This window comes from Bidens hawaiensis, unplaced genomic scaffold (assembly GCF_021521415.1).
Source record: "Bidens hawaiensis isolate Kalapana, Puna unplaced genomic scaffold, B.hawaiensis_p1.1 tig00008996_1, whole genome shotgun sequence".
NCBI classification, from domain to species: Eukaryota; Viridiplantae; Streptophyta; class Magnoliopsida; order Asterales; family Asteraceae; genus Bidens; species Bidens hawaiensis.
The window spans coordinates 11,485-35,129 of NW_027504982.1; the positions used below are offsets into that span (position 1 = coordinate 11,485).

Here is a 23,645-nt window from a genome sequence, read left to right on the forward strand (position 1 = left end):
ACTCAAATTAGAACACCACCATGCATTTTAATAATATGACATTTACATATTTCTCTTTCCTAAGCTTTGAAATTACATATTTTCTCAAACCATACTTAAAGAGCATTATACATTTTGCATTAAAAACTTGTAATTTGAAAAAAGATATAATTTACATAGTTTAAAAAAGGAAAATATGTAAAATCCCTTTAATAATCCACGGGAACATGAATATCAAAATGTCAATTTGAATGGCTCGATAATCCCTATTCCATTAAAAAGTCAAGATTTGCACTTATTTTATAGAAAAATTGTTATCCTGTGTAACATATATTTTATAATTATAATGGTAACAAATATTTGTTTGACTTCATATTAAATACATCTTAAATATATATTAAACCAACATGTATATTAACCTTATATTTATTATTTATATATCAAGGAGCCATCATCAATTAAACTTCCTACAAGCATTGTTAATGTTTTTTTCCCCTAAACCATCATATGTAATATATGAGGCTAGTTAGGAGTTTGTTAGACTGTCACTCTTTAAAAAAAATATAATAAAAGCAAATAAACTTAAGTTTTACCCGTTAAAAAACGTAATTCAGGCCCAACTTAAAATCCACGTCTAAATTGAAATTTATTTAAGCACGAACATAAACTTGATTAGACTCAAGAATCTAAACGAACCAGCTACATATGTAAACGTAATAACATGTATATGATACAATACGAAAAATAATAACGTATATAATATTGATAAATAGTATATATCTTATTATACATAACATGTATCATAAAATAACCTTTAAAATTAATCGTAAACAAGTCAAGCTCGAGCTCATAAAATAATTCACAAGCCAAGTTTACATACAAGACTGAAAATGGGTTAAGCTTAAACTTGAATTATTTGAAGTTAAACGAGCCAAACATAATCAAGTTTAAAAATCGGCACGACTCGTTTACATTACAACCACCCCCCCCCCCCCCCACCCAAAAAAAAAAAGAAAAAAAAAGATGATCAAATCAAAAGACTGATTGAACATAGCAAAAAAGCCAAAAACTTGCTCAGAATACATTTGTTTAGCTAGTTTATCATCATACTAAATTTAACACATTGTCACCCTAAACACAAAGACCAACAGAAATTTACAAAATCTATGTTTAGCTTTTCTAAATAAAATTACAAAAGCTTAAATCTTTAACCAATTTCTGCACGAACCCGACTCCTAATTCACAAGAACCGCTTCATTACTTGAAGCTTTATCCGCAGTGATTTCTTCTAATCGTTTCCAGGTGGATTCACGTCTCGCGTTGACTTTTTCTTCCTTCGCTTCCTCTTCTTGAAAGTTGAGCAAACACTCGTTGAACAAATCGGGGTCAAGGTCAAAGAAGATTTTCCGAACGTTTAAAGTCAAACTATGCACTGCTGGATTCCAATGGTGCCTCCCGTTTCTTTCGAGTGCAGGAAAGATTAATGGTAATATTACTTTGCGGTTTTGCCTGATCAAACTCCCGATGTGATCGTTGTTCCAAAAGAAAAGAGCTCTTTCTGCCACCTGGAAAATTTTAAAAAAAAAAAGTATTCACTTATTTAACTTGAAAATCGGTTTTATATTTTGGGTAGGGGCAAAATCAAGAAATCTTGAAATGAGTCATTCGAACACGCATTTGGCCAATGCTTTAAAAACCGGTTTTTAACTCGTACCAGATTGGACTAAAAAATGGTACAACCAGTTGAACTGGATTCAATCGGGGTGAATAGTTTACCTTGCAGCTTCAAATTAACGCAACTTTAATTCAAAACAACCCAAAAGTATATGCTTCCATAATAAAATATAATCCAAAAGTTAATCTATAATAAAAAAATAATACAAAAACACTCAATTTTCAAAAAATAATCCAAAAGTTTAACGTGTCATTGTTACTCGTTAAGTTAAAAGCAATTTTTAAAAAATGCGGGCCGCAAAATATCAAAAATCTCTTGGGCTTAATTCCGGTTTAAACTGGTATTTTAGAAAAAAAAAAAAAAAAAAAAACTGCCGGTTTGATGTTCTAGCAAACTGCCCAAAAATACCGAACTCAATTTACTGGCTTGATATGCGAAACCTGGTATTACCGGTTCAATCGGCCGGTAGGCAACGGTTTTTAAAACGCTGCATTTGACCAAGAATACTTATGTGTCACGAGGAAATATCAAATCTACCCTTCAATATAACAAAGTTTTGATTTTTTTTTCAAGAATTACCCTCAATGGTTAATTTTGGAAAATGAGCATATTCTTATCATTATAAATCTATAATCTTTAACACCAGAAACAACACGAAATCCTGATTTAAGAAATCTTGAATTGAGAAATTGGAGCAGGCATTTGCTTAAGAACAAGGAATCTATATGTGAATTATTGTGATTATAAGAAATACCAAATTTACCCTTCAATCGGACAACGTCAACAAGTAAGCTTCTATCATTTTTCAAGAACTATCCTCAAGTTGTCAACGGTTTATTACCATCATTCAAGAAATCTTAAAAGTCACTTAAACAAAAGGATTTGCAGAAGTTAAAACAATACCAAATGTACCCTTCAACACAACAACGCTAATAAAGCTTCAACTTTTTATCATGGTAAATGAGGATCTCACCACCAATCACTAATCTATAGGCCTGTAAATGAACCGAACGTTCGGTGAGCTGTTCATGTTCGATGGGAAGTTCGTTTATTTTCGTTTACCTAATAAATGAATGGACATGAACAAAAAATTGGTGTCCGTTTAATTAAACGAACAAACATGAACACATGTTTCATTCATTCATTTATGTTTGTGAATGTTCGTTTATTTATGTTCGCTTACATATTAATAGCAAGTAATTAAACATTATCCGGAAGAGTTATCTACTTAATGGTTTTAGATTTGTTCATTTGTGTTCATATATGTTCGTTCATGTTTGTCTATGTTCATTTATATTTGTTCATATATGTTCATTTATGTTTGTTTATCTTTGTTTAGTTATGTTCATTTTATGTTCGTGTTCGTTTAGATTTTAAACAAAGAACATAAACGAACACGAACATGTTTCATTTTTTAAATAAACGAACACTAACACAAAATATGTGTTCGATTAAGTGTTCGTGTTCGTTTAAAGCTAAATGAACGAACACGAACATGCCCTTGTTCGTGTTCATTCGGTTCGTTTACAGGGCTACTAATTTCAACACCAGAATCAACAAATGTAGGAAAGACAGGGAGCCCGGTTATTGTCTAAACGGTATATCAGTTTTAACAAGAAAACAAAAACCAATTATTGAGCTAAGTGTAAAATTACCAAAATATCCCTTCCTCTAAACAACTAACTATCTAAAACCTCATGTAGCAAAAATGACTTTGAAAACCTGAATCCAAACACTCCCTATAAAAGAACAATAATATGCACAAAAGATTAATAAAATCACCTGAAAATGTAAACTGTTCAAGCAACGGGCGATTTGCTTAAACAAAGGCACCATACACCGATGAAACTCCGGTTGTTGCGTTGTTTCAAGAACCTCTTCTAACTCACCTAAAAACATAATTTCTTTTGAACTGTTCGTCACCGGCCAATACTTTAACAACCCCCTAATCACCATATCAGCCAATTTGCAATCTTTTTCAACAAACTGCGTAATACAATACGATAACTGCTGATGATACATCGCCAAACATTTCGGTTTATGCAACGGGATCAACGCCCTGGCAAGAAACAACTTGTGTTCTTCCTTCAAAGGCAAAGCGAACCCGTTAACGATACTTCCTAAAATCTCCAAAAGCTCGGCAATCCCGTTATGTTTCTCGGTCTCTAAAACGAATCGGTAAAAGATATTGTTCATAGATTTTCTGATAAACGGACGATGAACCATAAATTTACCGTAAACTCTATGAAGAATCGTCTTTAGATACTCGCGTTCACGAGGGTCTTCGGAATCAAACAAGTCTAATAACTTGAGAACAAAGTAATGATCAATGAACTTTTTTGCGACTTTTGCGTCGGCTTCGGGCGATGCGATAAACCGAAGTAGAAGCTCGTAAACTATTTGCAAATGCGGCCACGATGGATCCATTGACGGTTCTTCGTCTTCAACGTCGTAAGATTCCAAGACTTTGCAGTCACGCGGTTGCGGCGTGAGCTCTCGAAACAAATTTGCAGACACCATTTTCACAAACTCTTGCATAACAGATTCCGTGAACTTAACATTGCTAGACGCCACAAAATCGACTAATTCTAATAAAGTTTGCCGCTTTATCTCTTTTTCTTTGAGGTGTTTCGTAGGGTCGTTAAAATCAAAGATCACAGAGCACATAACCACTTTCTTGATGAACAAATTCTGTTTTTCAGCACTGGGCACGTCTCGAAAACTCGGTAAAGATTCATAAGAAACACTTACAGGTCCGCCATTGCGAAAATATGTTTCATTCGGATTGAATCTGGTGTTCAACGGCGCCGAAATATCCGAATTCACAAGCTTTCTTGAATTCCCACTTGCTAAATCACTTCCTTTTGAACTTGATGAAATAAAATTAGGGTTTTGGGTACCTAAAGATTCTTGATTCTTGGAAGATTTTGACTGTTTCCTTGAAACCTTACTGAGAATTTGCTTGATCATGTCTTAAAGATTGAAACTTTACAAGAAACTAATCAAGAAATTGGATCCTTTTATAGAATTTTATGACTCAAAAAAAAAAAAATCAAGAAACACTCAAAACCCTAAAATTCCAGTCTTAAAGATTGAAACTTTTACAAGAAACACTCAAAACACTAAAATCCCAGTAAAGATTGAAACTTGACACAAGAAACAGTCAAAACCCTAAAATCCCAATTCAAATTCTAACCCAAAATCATAAAAATATTCCAAGATTATTAATAATATTATAAATAAAGCAAAACCCTTGTCAAATCATATTACAACACACACCAAACACACAAAAACAAATCTGAACTGTACATCAAACACCCACTAATCTGAATCAAACCCAAACAAACACCCCCCAAAACCATCAAAGTACCTTTTTTCAAAATCTCTCACATCAGCTTATTATTATTATTATTATTATTAGTTCTTGATTTTTTGAAAGCTTTAGGCTTTTGATTTTGACACCAAAAACCCACTTGGAAATTAACAATCTTGGGACTTGAAAGCAGAGATAAAGGGCAAAAATCTACCAAAATAACCTGTTAAAAAGTTTTTTTTTTTTTTTTTTTTAATCTTGTGTGAGGTGGACAGATGGATAAAAAGTAAACTCACCACACCACAAGAATCCTGCTTTACTTTTGTTCACACTTTATTTTAGGAATAACTGAAAAGATAAAAAGGAATCAAGTTTGTGTTGGAAAAATTGGAAACTAGGTTGTGAAGAACATAGGTTGAAGAAAATATAGAGAGTTTGATATTTATTTTATTTTATTTTATTTTGGGTCTCTCAAAGACGCCGAATAAAGAAAATTTTGTTTTAGGTATGATGGGTTTTGCCATTTTAAAATGGGGTGGCGGCTAGCTTGTTGTCCGTTTACCTGTCTCTCTATTGTAATTGGATCATTTTACCTGTCTCTCTATTGTAATTGGAAAACTCAACATGTTCTTTCCAAACATCTTTGTAATATTGGATAAGACCTTTAGGAACTTTTTTCTAGTAAAAGACCTTATTATTGAGATCAATGGAACCCTAGAACCATCATCAGAATTGATCGGTGGTGCTCTAGTGGTGGTGGTTGGTTGGTGGTGGTAGCAGTGTTCAGGTTGAGTTTTCCAGCAAAAAATGTGACTTTTCTGGTCAAAAGTGTTTTCCGACAATCTGCAAGGAACGGCGTTATGATTCTGTTAGTCACATACTGCTAGAAACAAATACGTTAAAAAATGAGACCGTCAGCAGTCAATTCATTAGTTGGGATCTACAACAACCAAAAAGATAATAGTTGAGATTAATAAAAATAAACATAACTATTTTATTTAAAAAAATCTTTTTTTTTGTGTGTGTGGGTGGTTGGGTTTTTTTTTTTTGAGGGGGGGGGGGGGGGGGGGGTGGTTGCTGGATGAAAATATCTTGAAACCTACCTAACAAGAAAGATCAGGCCACCCTTATTTTATGCAATGTACTAATGTATGTGTTTTTCTATGTCTGCTTGGCCTCTTCCTTGGTGGTTGTTTCTTGACTCTCTTTTTGGTAATTTTTGGAATCTGGTGATAATGGTTTTTTTAAGTGCCTTGTCAAAGGTTAATGATGTATTGATGTGTGTTATTATAGTTTATAGTTTTTATAGTAATGTATAATATTCCTTGATGTTAAATTTAATAAATAGTAGGTTGTAAAAGTTGCTATTGATTTTTGTATATAATTTATTAAAGATGGATTACAATTTCAATTCGAAAAACAAAATTAATCACTTTTGGCATTGTTGTTTAGCTAAAACGTGAAAACGAGACTGCCACATCATTATCACGTGGGCTTAGGTTTCTTGCTAACTTTTCACTAAAAAAACTCGTAATGATTTAACTAAAAACACAATTATTATTTATTTTTCTATAAAAATGTTGTGAACCCATGTACAGGGCCCTCGCGCCCGTTACACGCTTGATGCCCAAAGGGGCACAAGCCCTTGGTGAGTTGGTGCCTATGGTGAAGTGGTTTCATAGGCGTTAAACTCGTGAGGTGGACTACACCCAGTCTAAGGAGACGGAACTCGTAACACCAACTATTTTGTATTAAAGTAAATGATAGTTTTTTGTGTTTTCTTCAAATTACATACTAAGGATTCCACCATAGCCGAGTCGATAAAGCCGTATCATAATAGTCGGTTTTGAGAGTTTATTCGGAACTAAAGTCGTTTAACGTTACCACGTTGGTTGAATAGGGTGATTAATGTTTGAATGTCATTGTTCACTTTGTTTCATCTTCTCTTTAACATTCTTGTCTAAAGTTTTTTCTTAAGATGCTAATGTCGCTATAACTAAATACAACCATAAATATAAATCGTTTGATACAAATTGTACAAACACAAGATTCTTTGAATCTTCTTTTAGTTTATTTGCATGTGGTTATGTTCTTAGGGTCTGTATCAAATACAAATTAGATTAACGTGCTAAACATGTGAATCAATTAGTGTAATAATATATATATATATATATATATATAGTGTAATTACACTACGTACAACACAACTACTTTACATAATTACACTACTTGTATATATAATTACACTGTTTTTTTTAGAACGACGACTTTTCACTGCACTCTCTAATTTGAAGAACCCCGTTGCCCCACTTTGACCAGACTATGCTGTCTTAATCGGGCTCACGCTGGCTTCAGAGTCTGGCTTGGGCGTTTCCCGGGAAACCATACCGCCGATTGCAACTTGACCGTCGCTGTGCCACCACAAGAGCAGAACTGTTTGGCGTAACACACGGTGGGACTAAAACCCATGTGACTCAGTATTCGAACTGACAGTGATTCGCATGTTTAGTACAGTTTTTTAGTTTGTACGTTAACTTTCACATGTTTTTATTAGTTTTAAAAACATAAAATAATAATAGAAAAAAAAAGTATAAAGTAAAAAACAAATGGGTGGCTATTATTAGTATTGGAAGTTTCTTTCTTGGCTTGGCTTGGCTTGGCTTGGCTATGAGGACTTTATATACTCCAGGGACCAAATAATAACTTATTAATAAAGTTATTTTGGCCGTGTGGACTAATTCCAAATTCAAAGTCAAACTTAAGAGGCTGAAGTTATTAGTTATACAAAGATCCTTTGAACGTGACGTAATAATAATAATAATAATAATAATAATAATAATAAGTATTAAATTAAACTCTAGCTTAATCCATTAAAAGTTGTAACATGTATATTAGCTTATTTTATCTTTTTATATTTTTCTTTATTTTTATTATCGGTTTCAATCCTCTTGAGTTTTAATAAATAAACTAGCTAGTCGGTAAAACTTATGGATGGTAAAACCCAAGCATTTTCAGTCTCGGGCGTTGAGGCGGTAAGTTGATACGAATTTGGTTGGTTTCGGTACCACAAAGTGACCCAATGGCAGCTTTGCGGCCCTAAAGTTTTCAATTGTTATAACAGTAATAATAATTTCATCTTTTAATGTTATTACATAAAGTTTTATCAGTGTGCTATTATGCAAATCATTTTAGAATGCTGTGTGATTAGATATAGAAGATGCAATTGTATGATATGATCAATTATAAAAAGTTCTAATCAAAACAAAAATGTTTTAATACTTATACAATTAAGATGGCCCACAACACAATTATTTGGCAAATCTTCAAGCAAAAACCAGGAAATACAAGTGGAAAACACCATCATGACCAACAACAAATGTACAAACAAACATCTATGTAGATCATAATCTTGTACAACAAACCAACCCACACTAGTAGGGTGTAAACAAGGCGACGAGCTCATGTTCGACTAGGCTCAAGCTTGGCTTAATTTGGCTTACGAGAGCTCAAGTTCTATTTTTAGTTAATTAATTATTTTTAGATGTTTTTAATTATTAGCCTAAGCTGGGCTCGAGCTCGTTTAGTACTTAAAGAAGCCAAAGTTCGACTCAAGCTCAATCTCGATCTCGGTTGTGCAGTTTGAAATTAATACATAGAAGTCCATAAAGAGGCAAAACTTAAAAATACACAAGGTTCGTTAACGCTTGACGAGCCTAAATGAGACTCCCATGCAAGGCTCAATCTCAGGCTCAATAACTAAGTAAGAATTATTTGAGGGTCTGACGCGGATCATTTAGAGCTTTTTATTAATATGATCTCGAATAGCTCGCAACTCGTTGCCCCCAGCTCGTTTAAAGCGTTTTGTTAGCGCGCAACTGCGCAAGTGGCTAATGCCAATTGAACTTTAAAGTCAAGAGAATATTTACATCAACTTGCAAAGAATATATTCTATCATAAGGGAATATATTCTGTATACTGGTTGAAGATGTTATTATGATATTTCTATGCAAAAGTATAACCTTTTTAATATGACTTTTGTATTTTTCAGTGTAATTAAAGTTGCAACTAAAATTCCTAAAGGCTGAAGCCCATGCATTCAATTAACTAATATGACTTTTGTATTTTTCAGTGTAATTAAAGTTGCAACTAAAATTCCTAAAGGCTGAAGTCCATGCATTCAATTAACTATCACAGGTGTATTTTATAATTTTATTACAATATTAACCAGGTAAAAAGGAAAATTTCACATAGGTCACTTCACATTGCATATCATCCCAAAAATGATTTTTCATGTCACCAAAGAGACTTTATAGAGCATAAAGTATACTTATATTCTTATATTCACTAATGGTAGTATTTACGTCTAAATAGAAGACAAATGGGTAACAAGTTGCACAACTAACTCTTTTTAAGTAAAACTAAGCCAGCTAAAAAATTGCATCCATAGATCTTAGGGTCATCTAGAAAAATGTAATCCGGTACAAAATTTTCAAGCTCAAATGACAAAACCGTAAAAACCGAAAACTAAAACCGTGGTTTTCAAAACCTAAAATCAAGCCAAACCGAACCGTACACACCCCTAAATAAAACCAACAAATCCCTCACTTGCTTCTCTTTCTATTCTTTTATTCAAGCCCAAAAATCCCTATTTTCTCACGGGCCTTGTATATCTCTTGTGGGCTACTCATTTTCTTCTTCTCTATATACATTTACTTTAGCCCAAGATTTAGATAAAAACCCACTTAAATGCAACATAGCCCAATACATGTGGTTTGATTCTTACAAATACAAAGCTCAGATTTTAATGCTTAAACCTAGAGATGATCAACAAAACCGGTTCCTGGAACCGAACCGGTGGACCCGAACCGGACCCGAACCGGTTCTTACCCGTTTTTTGTAGGAACCGGACCCTATCTGATTCAACCCGATGATCCGTGACCGGTTCTTGCATTTCTGAGTGGGGGCGGGTAGGAACCGGAACCGAACCGGAACCGGTTCTGGAACCGGAACCGGTTCCTAACTGTTTTTTTGGCCGTTTTTTGACCGTTGGGGTCAAAAATAGCCGTTTTTTGACCGGTTACGGTACAGGAACCGGGTTAGGAACCGGTAAGAACCGGTTAGATAGGTTAGGGGTCCGAGGGTGGGAGAACCGGTTCGGTTCCCTAACCGGTTCGAGCCTGGAACCGGTTTAAAAGGTGGTTTTGAATATAGGAACCGGTTCCGGTTCCTAGTCCCAAACCGTTTTGAACATCTCTACTTAAACCATCAACAGTTGTTATTTTTATTGCAACTGGCTAGCATTAATAAATGAATAATATTATTTATTATCAATTTAAAAAAAAACTGTTAATAATATCTAAATATTATTTGAAAATTTATAACGTTGGCATCTACTCGTCTCGTACTTGGGTTGGTTACAACGCTTTCGCCCGTTTTCTACATAATCATTAGTATTCTGAATCCTTTCAATTCTTTCCAAAGTCTATTGTTGTGATTCTCAGTCGCTCCGCACCTACAAAAATTAATTAAAAAAATCCAAAGTATGCTGCATTGCACCAAAACAAAAGTTGCACAAAATAAAGAGATATAGGCATGATAAATGCATTATGTATGACGAAAATTGAATGTTAAAAGTACTATAATATGTGCTTAAAATGCAAGAATAGAGGTTGTGATGTGACAGACATCTTGTGCAATGCTCATTACAACTTTAAATTCCCTTTATATATTTCACTTGTTTAAAATTCCAAGTTCTTTTGGCAAATAAAAAATTTTGAGAACCAAACACACCTTTAGTTTCTATATAAAATGGCGTATAATGTTGTAAGGTGGTTTAGAGAGGCAGTGAAAAGTGACATTATGATGACTATGAACTTACATATTCCGCTTCTTCATATATTTTTTTCTCGGTTATCTTAAGAAGATTTGCCCAAAAATTTGCTTCGTTTTATGTTCAACTTATTCCTTGTCGAGTTTGTCGTTTTTGTTTGAGCACAAGATCCCACATTCTTCTTCAATGTTAGGTTTGCTTGCACAAGGCGTGAGTGGCTTCGACTTGGTTTAAGTTGAATAGTTGATTGGTATTTTTTCAAGTTTGAGTGACGACTCATGAACAACCTTACCAACATTCACTCGCGAGAAACTTGAATGGTATTTCAGTGATTAATAACGTGTTAAATTTGTGTAACACGATTATCTGTATGAACCCAAACTCTCAGCTTTACTGTTGTTGAGACAACAAACGAGAGTTACTCGTGCATGTTATTACTGTTTACGATTCCACATTATAAAAAAATGTAGCAAATGTATATGTTGATAATAGTTGTAGTTGCGGTTTTGACATTTGTTTTCCATTAAATGGGGAGTGAATTATCTAGTTTTGCTTCAAGACACCATATTGGTCGTTGGGGTGTTACGAGTTTCTTTATTGTCATAAAAGATTACTATCTTCTTCATAAACACGGTTGATGAACTTAACAACTTCCTCAATGTCAAATTCTAAGACATTATACATACGATCATCGGCTCATCGCCGTGGATGAAGCTGGTGATCAAAAGGAGGGTGGTGGTGTTGGTTTTTGTGGTGATCTTGAAACATGAAGAGAAGAAGTACATTTAGTTAAATAAGGAGAATGAAAAAAGAAAATGATATTAAGTACTTTTTAAGTACTTTTTTTTATGATTTCCAGTCTTTTGGTTATATAAAGTGAAAACATAAAGTAATACTTTATTCTACTTTTATATTCATCTACCCCAAAGAACATTAATGTGTTACATTTGTGTAACAGGGCTATTTAGATGACAAATTCATTGTTGTTTCGGAATAAAAAGGGTTGCTTGTGTATGCAGTTATTGTTTACGAAATTACGATGCCATGGTATCAAGAGTAGTGAATATAAATGATGATAATCGTTGCACTTGTTTGTCATTAGTGTGTTTATGATTATGCGTCATAGACTCACAGATGTGTATGCTGATACTCACAATTGTTGTTGCCCGTTTTGTTATTTGTTTTCCGTTAAATGAGGAATAAACTATCAGGATTTGCTTCAGTGGATTTTGCGGTTTCTTCATTGTCATTAAAGATAACAATTTTCTTCATCTACTTTTAGAAACATGGATCGATGAACTTGCCAACTTTTTGTGTCACTAGCCTCGGTTTAAGCTAAAATGCTTTCCTTCAAACTCAACCGAAAAGTGCTACCGTTAATTAGAAGTTCGATTTTATAAGCGGGTCATAATATATTTTAAAGAGACGTTTCCCCGAGTAATTTAGGTTCTTTCAAGCATCACAACAATCCATCCCATTAACATAGTAACATGTCTTATAAAGAATGTTATTTAACACAAATCATTTACTATTACTCTCCTTGTATATTCCTCTCATTATTATTTACTATATTAACGTTTCATATTATTAAGTTATTAATCATTTATATAATTCTATATTTGGTTGATGTCACATGGCCCACTCCCTCTTCTCTCTAATGTCCCTTTTTAGCGACTCACAACACAATGTTTTATGTTTAAGGTTGTTAAAAGCTTACCTGACTGCAGAAGTTAACCTACAACGCTTATCTTTCTTTCAGATTATAGGTGTAAACTAGCGGAGCTACTCGAGATCGGCTCATGAAAAAGCTCGATCGAGCTAAGTTTAAATGAGCCAACTCGCGAGCCTAAACGTGCTTGTCATTTATATAATAACTAGTATTTAGAACCCGCGCAGGTAGTGACAAAAAAAATCTGCAAGATTCTTTGAATCTTCTTTTAGTTTATTTGCATGTGGTTATGTTCTTAGGGTCTGTATCAAATACAAATTAGATTAACGTGCTAAACATGTGAATCAATTAGTGTAATAATATATATATATATATATATATATATAGTGTAATTACACTACGTACAACACAACTACTTTACATAATTACACTACTTGTATATATAATTACACTGTTTTTTTTAGAACGACGACTTTTCACTGCACTCTCTAATTTGAAGAACCCCGTTACCCCACTTTGACCAGACTATGCTGTCTTAATCGGGCTCACGCTGGCTTCAGAGTCTGGCTTGGGCGTTTCCCGGGAAACCATACCGCCGATTGCAACTTGACCGTCGTTGTGCCACCACAAGAGCAGAACTGTTTGGCGTAACACACGGTGGGACTAAAACCCATGTGACTCAGTATTCGAACTGACAGTGATTCGCATGTTTAGTACAGTTTTTTAGTTTGTACGTTAACTTTCACATGTTTTTATTAGTTTTAAAAACATAAAATAATAATAGAAAAAAAAAGTATAAAGTAAAAAACAAATGGGTGGCTATTATTAGTATTGGAAGTTTCTTTCTTGTCTTGGCTTGGCTTGGCTTGGCTATGAGGACTTTATATACTCCAGGGACCAAATAATAACTTATTAATAAAGTTATTTTGGCCGTGTGGACTAATTCCAAATTCAAAGTCAAACTTAAGAGGCTGAAGTGATTAGTTATACAAAGATCCTTTGAACGTGACGTAATAATAATAATAATAATAATAAGTATTAAATTAAACTCTAGCTTAATCCATTAAAAGTTGTAACATGTATATTAGCTTATTTTATCTTTTTATATTTTTCTTTATTTTTATTATCGGTTTCAATCCTCTTGAGTTTTAATAAATAAACTAGCTAGTCGGTAAAACTTATGGATGGTAAAACCCAAGCATTTTCAGTCTCGGGCGTTGAGGCGGTAAGTTGATACGAATTTGGTTGGTTTCGGTACCACAAAGTGACCCAATGGCAGCTTTGCGGCCCTAAAGTTTTCAATTGTTATAACAGTAATAATAATTTCATCTTTTAATGTTATTACATAAAGTTTTATCAGTGTGCTATTATGCAAATCATTTTAGAATGCTGTGTGATTAGATATAGAAGATGCAATTGTATGATATGATCAATTATAAAAAGTTCTAATCAAAACAAAAATGTTTTAATACTTATACAATTAAGATGGCCCACAACACAATTATTTGGCAAATCTTCAAGCAAAAACCAGGAAATACAAGTGGAAAACACCATCATGACCAACAACAAATGTACAAACAAACATCTATGTAGATCATAATCTTGTACAACAAACCAACCCACACTAGTAGGGTGTAAACAAGGCGACGAGCTCATGTTCGACTAGGCTCAAGCTTGGCTTAATTTGGCTTACGAGAGCTCAAGTTCTATTTTTAGTTAATTAATTATTTTTAGATGTTTTTAATTATTAGCCTAAGCTGGGCTCGAGCTCGTTTAGTACTTAAAGAAGCCAAAGTTCGACTCAAGCTCAATCTCGATCTCGGTTGTGCAGTTTGAAATTAATACATAGAAGTCCATAAAGAGGCAAAACTTAAAAATACACAAGGTTCGTTAACGCTTGACGAGCCTAAATGAGACTCCCATGCAAGGCTCAATCTCAGGCTCAATAACTAAGTAAGAATTATTTGAGGGTCTGACGCGGATCATTTAGAGCTTTTTATTAATATGATCTCGAATAGCTCGCAACTCGTTGCCCCCAGCTCGTTTAAAGCGTTTTGTTAGCGCGCAACTGCGCAAGTGGCTAATGCCAATTGAACTTTAAAGTCAACAGAATATTTACATCAACTTGCAAAGAATATATTCTATCATAAGGGAATATATTCTGTATACTGGTTGAAGATGTTATTATGATATTTCTATGCAAAAGTATAACCTTTTTAATATGACTTTTGTATTTTTCAGTGTAATTAAAGTTGCAACTAAAATTCCTAAAGGCTGAAGCCCATGCATTCAATTAACTAATATGACTTTTGTATTTTTCAGTGTAATTAAAGTTGCAACTAAAATTCCTAAAGGCTGAAGTCCATGCATTCAATTAACTATCACAGGTGTATTTTATAATTTTATTACAATATTAACCAGGTAAAAAGGAAAATTTCACATAGGTCACTTCACATTGCATATCATCCCAAAAATGATTTTTCATGTCACCAAAGAGACTTTATAGAGCATAAAGTATACTTATATTCTTATATTCACTAATGGTAGTATTTACGTCTAAATAGAAGACAAATGGGTAACAAGTTGCACAACTAACTCTTTTTAAGTAAAACTAAGCCAGCTAAAAAATTGCATCCATAGATCTTAGGGTCATCTAGAAAAATGTAATCCGGTACAAAATTTTCAAGCTCAAATGACAAAACCGTAAAAACCGAAAACTAAAACCGTGGTTTTCAAAACCTAAAATCAAGCCAAACCGAACCGTACACACCCCTAAATAAAACCAACAAATCCCTCACTTGCTTCTCTGTCTATTTTTATATTCAAGCCCAAAAATCCCTATTTTCTCACGGGCCTTGTATATCTCTTGTGGGCTACTCATTTTCTTCTTCTCTATATACATTTACTTTAGCCCAAGATTTAGATAAAAACCCACTTAAATGCAACATAGCCCAATACATGTGGTTTGATTCTTACAAATACAAAGCTACAGATTTTAATGCTTAAACCTAGAGATGATTAACAAAACCGGTTCCTGGAACCGAACCGGTGGACCCGAACCGGTTCCTACCCGTTTTTTGTAGGAACCGGACCCTATCTGATTCAACCCGATGATCCGTGACCGGTTCTTGCATTTCTGAGTGGGGGCGGGTAGGAACCGGAACCGAACCGGAACCGGTTCTGGAACCGGAACCGGTTCCTAACTGTTTTTTTGGCCGTTTTTTGACCGTTGGGGTCAAAAATAGCCGTTTTTTGACCGGTTACGGTACAGGAACCGGGTTAGGAACCGGTAAGAACCGGTTAGATAGGTTAGGGGTCCGAGGGTGGGAGAACCGGTTCGGTTCCCTAACCGGTTCGAGCCTGGAACCGGTTTAAAAGGTGGTTTTGAATATAGGAACCGGTTCCGGTTCCTAGTCCCAAACCGTTTTGAACATCTCTACTTAAACCATCAACAGTTGTTATTTTTATTGCAACTGGCTAGCATTAATAAATGAATAATATTATTTATTATCAATTTAAAAAAAAACTGTTAATAATATCTAAATATTATTTGAAAATTTATAACGTTGGCATCTACTCGTCTCGTACTTGGGTTGGTTACAACGCTTTCGCCCGTTTTCTACATAATCATTAGTATTCTGAATCCTTTCAATTCTTTCCAAAGTCTATTGTTGTGATTCTCAGTCGCTCCGCACCTACAAAAATTAATTAAAAAAATCCAAAGTATGCTGCATTGCACCAAAACAAAAGTTGCACAAAATAAAGAGATATAGGCATGATAAATGCATTATGTATGACGAAAATTGAATGTTAAAAGTACTATAATATGTGCTTAAAATGCAAGAATAGAGGTTGTGATGTGACAGACATCTTGTGCAATGCTCATTACAACTTTAAATTCCCTTTATATATTTCACTTGTTTAAAATTCCAAGTTCTTTTGGCAAATAAAAAATTTTGAGAACCAAACACACCTTTAGTTTCTATATAAAATGGCGTATAATGTTGTAAGGTGGTTTAGAGAGGCAGTGAAAAGTGACATTATGATGACTATGAACTTACATATTCCGCTTCTTCATATATTTTTTTCTCGGTTATCTTAAGAAGATTTGCCCAAAAATTTGCTTCGTTTTATGTTCAACTTATTCCTTGTCGAGTTTGTCGTTTTTGTTTGAGCACAAGATCCCACATTCTTCTTCAATGTTAGGTTTGCTTGCACAAGGCGTGAGTGGCTTCGACTTGGTTTAAGTTGAATAGTTGATTGGTATTTTTTCAAGTTTGAGTGACGACTCATGAACAACCTTACCAACATTCACTCGCGAGAAACTTGAATGGTATTTCAGTGATTAATAACGTGTTAAATTTGTGTAACACGATTATCTGTATGAACCCAAACTCTCAGCTTTACTGTTGTTGAGACAACAAACGAGAGTTACTCGTGCATGTTATTACTGTTTACGATTCCACATTATAAAAAAATGTAGCAAATGTATATGTTGATAATAGTTGTAGTTGCGGTTTTGACATTTGTTTTCCATTAAATGGGGAGTGAATTATCTAGTTTTGCTTCAAGACACCATATTGGTCGTTGGGGTGTTACGAGTTTCTTTATTGTCATAAAAGATTACTATCTTCTTCATAAACACGGTTGATGAACTTAACAACTTCCTCAATGTCAAATTCTAAGACATTATACATACGATCATCGGCTCATCGCCGTGGATGAAGCTGGTGATCAAAAGGAGGGTGGTGGTGTTGGTTTTTGTGGTGATCTTGAAACATGAAGAGAAGAAGTACATTTAGGTAAATAAGGAGAATGAAAAAAGAAAATGATATTAAGTACTTTTTAAGTACTTTTTTTTATGATTTCCAGTCTTTTGGTTATATAAAGTGAAAACATAAAGTAATACTTTATTCTACTTTTATATTCATCTACCCCAAAGAACATTAATGTGTTACATTTGTGTAACAGGGCTATTTAGATGACAAATTCATTGTTGTTTCGGAATAAAAAGGGTTGCTTGTGCATGCAGTTATTGTTTACGAAATTACGATGCCATGGTATCAAGAGTAGTATATAAATGATGATAATCGTTGCACTTGTTTGTCATTAGTGTGTTTATGATTATGCGTCATAGACTCACAGATGTGTATGCTGATACTCACAATTGTTGTTGCCCGTTTTGTTATTTGTTTTCCGTTAAATGAGGAATAAACTATCAGGATTTGCTTCGGTGGATTTTGCGGTTTCTTCATTGTCATTAAAGATAACTATTTTTTTTTTTTTTTATCGAAGTTTTATATAATTTACTATAAAACGATTACAATAAAGATAACTATTTTCTTCATCTACTTTTAGAAACACGGATCGATGAACTTGCCAACTTTTTGTGTCACTAGCCTCGGTTTAAGCTAAAATGCTTTCCTTCAAACTCAACCGAAAAGTGCTACCGTTAATTAGAAGTTCGATTTTATAAGCGGGTCATAATATATTTTAAAGAGACGTTTCCCCGAGTAATTAAGGTTCTTTCAAGCATCACAACAATCCATCCCATTAACATAGTAACATGTCTTATAAAGAATGTTATTTAACACAAATCATTTACTATTACTCTCCTTGTATATTCCTCTCATTATTATTTACTATATTAACGTTTCATATTATTAAGTTATTAATCATTTATATAATTCTATATTTGGTTGATGTCACATGGCCCACTCCCTCTTCTCTCTAATGTCCCTTTTTAGCGACTCACAACACAATGTTTTATGTTTAAGGTTGTTAAAAGCTTACCTGACTGCAGAAGTTAACCTACAACGCTTATCTTTCTTTCAGATTATAGGTGTAAACCAGCGGAGCTACTTGAGATCGGCTCATGAAAAAGCTCGATCGAGCTAAGTTTAAATGAGCCAGCTCGCGAGCCTAAACGTGCTTGTCATTTATATAATAACTAGTATTTAGAACCCGCGCAGGTAGTGACAAAAAAAATCTGGAAAACTACTTATTTACAACGTAACTAATCCGTTCAGTTTTAGTTTGATTTAAAGCTACTTCGAAAACAAGATGCTACAACCACATAGTTCTAGTCATCAATATACCAACCAAATTCATTCATACTAATGTCAACTTGCAATCAATAACATAATAGTACTAAATAACCAATAAGAAATAAAGTAGAGAAGCTTGTATGTGTGCATATTTTATCTAAATTGGAGATCTGTATATACCATATGCAGATAGTAATCACTTGCCATCAATTATATGACTTTGCATTTATAGTTCTTTATATGCAAGAAGCTTTAGTAGTTTACATATGCAGTGTTGCAATCTAAAGTCAAACTCAACTCCTAGATATTTTTGCATCTTTTTTAGCTTTTTGTTTCAACTGCATAGATTAAAACAATCACTTTAGTGTCTAAAAACATAGTAAATTTTAATAATTGCAGTTTTAAATAGTAAAGTTATATAAGGGGCAAAAAGATAAGTTCATAAAAAAGTGGCAATAAATCCAATTCAAATATAGCTTATTAGCAAACCACAGTTTAAAGTTTTACCCAAACTCATTTTCTTTTTTTGCTATCTGACCTGTCTATTTAACCCATCAAAAAGACAGATAAATGGATATGTAAGATCCTAACAAACCACATTGCATCCACTGGTTATCCAATCTGTCTAGTAACCTAATTCAATAAAATGGAAATATAGAGTCCTGGCACAGCCCATCCAAATCTAAAAGATTACTTGTTTGACCCGAACCTGTAGTGTGAACCTGCCTCCCACTCTAATTCCTACTCGGTCTCCAAATCTCCAATTAGGCTTTATTAATATTATTAGGATTTATGAGAAAATTTTTTAAAAATTTAGAAAATATACATGAACGGTAAGGATAGAGAAACATAAATTTTTATAATGCAATGTCGGTTCAGAACTCACACATATGACAACAATACCATCACAGCCCAACAAATCTTTGAAAGATTAAGAACACAAACAACTTCTCACAAAATTGTAGCCATACGTTGGGTTTCTTCTTCAATTCGCCTCTAATCCTTCAACAAATATGATTAAGCAAACAAATATAACTGCCCAAAAGTAAGGAACAACGACATGCCGATTAACGCTCGACTTTGGCAAATAGAAGCCGACTGCAGTACCTTAGTCATGTACAGCCGCCGTAAAACACCATCGGACAATCATCGCCACCTAGGTTTCGAAAGTAATAGAACCTTGTAGCAGTAGTTTAGTCGGAAAACACCACCGGACAACCACCACTACCTAGGGTTTCCAATAAAAACCCGGAGAGAGAGAACGGCAGGTAGAATGAGTGTAGATGGTGACGGTGGTTTATCTGAGAGAGACACCATATACTTTGAAGGAGGAGGAAGAACACCTGTTGATTGCCACAACACGTGTAATCATATAAGCAGGAAAACAAATGTATGACTTCTGAAGCTAATAGTACACTTGTTTATGCGCATTTTCAAATGAATAATATTTATGTGTGTGTCACCAATGTTAAAAAATAATATATATAATAATTTTTATAACATATATATAGTAAAAAACAAATAATAATAGTAATAATAATAGTGAATGAATGAAGGAATGAATATATATAACATTATGAAAAAATAATTAGATAATACATATCATGTTATATATAAAATTATAATTAAAAAGAATATGCTAAAAAACATGTATAAAATATAAAAGTTAATTAATAAATAGTAAATGAACCGATCCCGAGCCGAGCTTGAGTTTAGAAAACTACTAACGAGTCGAACTCGAGCTTTCGAAATAAAGTCGAAACGAGCCGGTCTTGATTTTGAGCTCTGGTAAGCTAAACGAGCCGAATAAAGATCGAAACGAGCCGATCTTGAGCTCGAGCTGTGTGTAAGTTAAACAAGCCGAGCTCGAGCCAAGTTAAAACTCAAAACGGGTTTGGGTTGGTCAACAAAAGCTAAAACCGGTTTATAATCGGTTTCCGTTCGGATTTTGACCGGTTTAAAACCGATTTTAACCAGATTTCGATCTGTTCGGTTAACCAATTTATTTCTCCATCTGTATAAGCTCGGGCTCAGCCCGACTCGGCTCAACATATTAAATTTAGAAACTTTATCATACCCGAAATTGTTGTCAAACCAACGGTGAGACCCAAAAATAGTCACCACTCACCAGACTTTACCATTACCACAACCTATTTACCGGCACCAACCGGTAAACCATTCCAACAAACGGTCAAGCGTAAAACCAGATAACCACAAACATAACCAGCCACGTGTCAGTTTCCACCTCATACTCTCATACTTAATACTCGTTTTAACCCTTCATCTTCTTCTCCATAACAACACACTCTCTCTTTCTCTCTCTACAAACCCACTTTCTCTCTCTAGAATTTAACCCCAATTCGAGTCTAATTAGCCTCCGATTCGCTCTATGGCACCTGCATTAGCCTCAAATTGATCATCAGCTTCGTCAATTCCGTTTAATTCCGTTCAATTCCGTCAATTCCCGTCAATTTCGAGGTGTTTTTGCGATTCAGTCAGGTTATTGTTCGATTGATATGGGTTTGGGTTGATTGAATTGATTGATTTGGGGGTTGTTTGATTCGATTGGTGAAATTAGGGTTTCGTTTGGAATTTGGGGATTAGGGTTTTTTTTAATTGTTATTATTATGGCGTTGTTATTCGTTGATTTGTTGATTCGTTGATTTGTTTGATTTGGGTAGGGTTTGATTTTAATCTGTGTATTGTAAATCGTAGTATAAGAAATTGTGAAATTTTTGGCTGGTTTTTTATTATTATTTTGCCAACAAAAATTAGGGTTTTTTTTTGTTTTTTTCTTTCTTTTTGGTATTTTATATTAGGGTTTGCAGAAGACGTAATCTTCAAGAAAAGCAAAAAAAAAATGTGTAAAAAAAATAATAAAAAAATTAGGGTTTGTTTTGTTATTTTCTTGGTCTAGGTTTTCGTTGAATTGAATTCGGTTTCGTTGAATTCGGCTTCGGTTTCGTTGAGTCTGGGTTCGGTTTCGTTGAGTTTGGTATCGGTTTCGTTGAGTTTGGGTTCGGTTTTGTTGAGTTTGGTTACGGCTTCGGTGTTGTTTGGTGTTGTGTTAAAAACGAGTAGTGTTGACGTCGGAATAGAAGGTGAACGGGTGACATGCTGTGTGCTTTTATCGTTTCATATGGGGAAAGATATTTTTCTCGGGTTCGTTTGGTAATTTTCTTGGTCAAGGGTTTCGTTGAATTAGGTTTCGGTTGTGTTAATAAAGAGTGGTGTTTACTTCGGAATAGAGCTGATTTGGTAAACGTGTGAAAAGCTGCACGCCTTTATAGTCTCGTATCGGGAAAGATATTTTTCTAGGGTTAAAGAAAATGGCATTGAATTTCTCTCAGCGTCCGATATTTCCGGCGCATACGTCGGAAGATAACATCGTTTCGCTGCTGAGAATCGTGAACGGGGAGAAAGCGGGTCACGAGTTTGATAAAAGCGGTTCACCGGAGTCCGTTTCGAAAGATATCATTGATCTGTTGCCATCGGATCCGTTTGGGATGGATATTGATATCAGCACGACGTTCACCGCCATTACCGGATGGTTAGGTGATTTAGAGCTCGAGTATAGGGATTACATGAGAAACACATATGTGAATCATAAAGAAGATTACGGGTTGTTTGCGGGCTTTAGTTTGTTTCTGAATAGTGCGATGAAGTTCCAGTCGATTCCGACTGATTTCATGTTCCATGAATATGATTGTAACCGTGCAAGTGAAAGTGAAGATTCTGTAAATGATGTTGTCGCTCATGATGTTGGAGGAGAACCGCACGAGGCGTTTGTTCTCGCTCTTGGTTATTTGGGAGCGAAAGATCTTCTTGCGGTGGAGCGTGTTTGTAAATCTTTGTGTGTTACAGTCCATAACGATTCGCTGTTATGGCGGAATCTTTACATTGATCAGCCATTGAATGAGAGGATTACTGATGATGTTCTTGTCGAGTTAACGAACCGTGCTGAGGGTCATCTTCAATGTTTGAGCTTGATCAAATGCCCGAAGATTACGGATGATGGTCTGCGACGCGTTTTGGAAACGAATCCGAAAATGACCAAGGTAAATAAATACTTGTTACAAATATTTTGATTATTAAAGTAGGCTTTATATTGTATATTGTTATCATATATGGCAATAATATCTTTTGTTTGTTAATGTAGCTATTCATTCCCGGATGCACGCGACTCAGTATCGAGGGTATCTTGAATAGTCTAAAGGCGTTTAACGCAAATACCGAAACTGTCGGTATAAAGCAAATAAAAACAGGTGGATTTTATGGGATAACATTAGATCATTATCAAGTGTTGAGTAACTTGTTGGGAATACAGAAAACCAGTTATGTTCCAAATTATTATCACCGGGCGAACTCGTGTCATCCGTGTGACGATGATCGCGCTTTAGACGTTGAAATCTGCCCGAGATGTGAGAATTTGAGGCTCATTTATGACTGTCCAGCTGGCGGTTGTCCACCGAAAGAGCAGTGTAGGGCTTGCATAATCTGCATTCCTAGGTGTGCGGAGTGTGGGCGGTGTGTACATAATAGTGAGTATGAGGAGACGTTTTCGTTGGAGTATCTTTGTTCGGAGTGTTTGAAACAGCTGCCGAGGTGTGAAGAGCCACTTGGGTAGGTTGGTGGGACCGCATTTGGTTGAAAGATGAAAAAGGCTGCGTCGGTCGGTTTGTTATGTTAACGAGTCCCCTATCGGTTTGTTGGTCGGTACAATATGAAAAAAAGATGAAAAAGAAAAGTAACGAAAATATGTTTAAAAGAGAGGGGTCGGGATTGCACGCTCGCGTGCACGTCGTTAGATTTGTGGGGTAACGTTCTTGTTCGGGTCAGGATTGCACGCATGCATGTGCGTCATTAGGTTTGCGGGGTCGGTGATGACATGGTTAACGTTGGTGTTCGACTGTTCGGTTTGCGGGGTCGGTGTTAACCATTGTGGGGCAACGTTCTTGTTCGGGTCAGGATTGCACACTTGCATGTGCGTCGTTAGGTTTGCAGGGTTGGTGATGACATGGTTAACGTTGGTGTTCGACTGTTCGGTTTTGGGGTCGGTGATGATGTGGTTAACGTTGGTGTTCGACTGTTCGGGGTCGGATTAGTACTAAGTACTTGTTTACATGATGAGA

The 23,645-nt window shown here is 34.8% G+C and overlaps 2 protein-coding genes across 2 annotated transcripts; one reads left to right on the forward strand and one right to left on the reverse strand.

The window, feature by feature from the left end:
• Positions 1 to 1,002: 1,002 nt before the first annotated feature.
• On the reverse strand, positions 1,003 to 4,647 carry LOC143609689 (serine/threonine protein phosphatase 2A 57 kDa regulatory subunit B' theta isoform-like). Its single transcript, XM_077084379.1, has 2 exons — positions 3,437 to 4,647; positions 1,003 to 1,544 (listed from the first exon to the last, which is right to left on the reverse strand). Exons 1-2 carry the CDS (start codon positions 4,622 to 4,624, stop codon positions 1,215 to 1,217), a joined length of 1,518 nt encoding a protein of 505 aa, XP_076940494.1. The 5' UTR covers positions 4,625 to 4,647; the 3' UTR covers positions 1,003 to 1,214.
• A 17,195-nt stretch (positions 4,648 to 21,842) lies between these two features.
• Positions 21,843 to 23,260, forward strand: LOC143609686 (F-box protein SKIP14-like). Its single transcript, XM_077084373.1, has 2 exons — positions 21,843 to 22,571; positions 22,673 to 23,260. Exons 1-2 carry the CDS (start codon positions 21,843 to 21,845, stop codon positions 23,138 to 23,140), a joined length of 1,197 nt encoding a protein of 398 aa, XP_076940488.1. The 3' UTR covers positions 23,141 to 23,260.
• Positions 23,261 to 23,645: the final 385 nt, after the last annotated feature.

Bases quoted from the DNA above. Each gene is read 5' to 3' on its own strand.
- LOC143609689 (XM_077084379.1), bottom strand. From the start codon at position 4,624: ATGATCAAGCAAATTCTCAGTAAGGTTTCAAGGAAACAGTCAAAATCT. The intron at 1,545-3,436 runs GTGATTTTATTA...AAAATTTTCCAG, and splicing joins TGAACAGTTTACATTTTCAG to GTGGCAGAAAGAGCTCTTTT.
- LOC143609686 (XM_077084373.1), top strand. From the start codon at position 21,843: ATGGCATTGAATTTCTCTCAGCGTCCGATATTTCCGGCGCATACGTCG. The intron at 22,572-22,672 runs GTAAATAAATAC...TTGTTAATGTAG, and splicing joins CGAATCCGAAAATGACCAAG to CTATTCATTCCCGGATGCAC.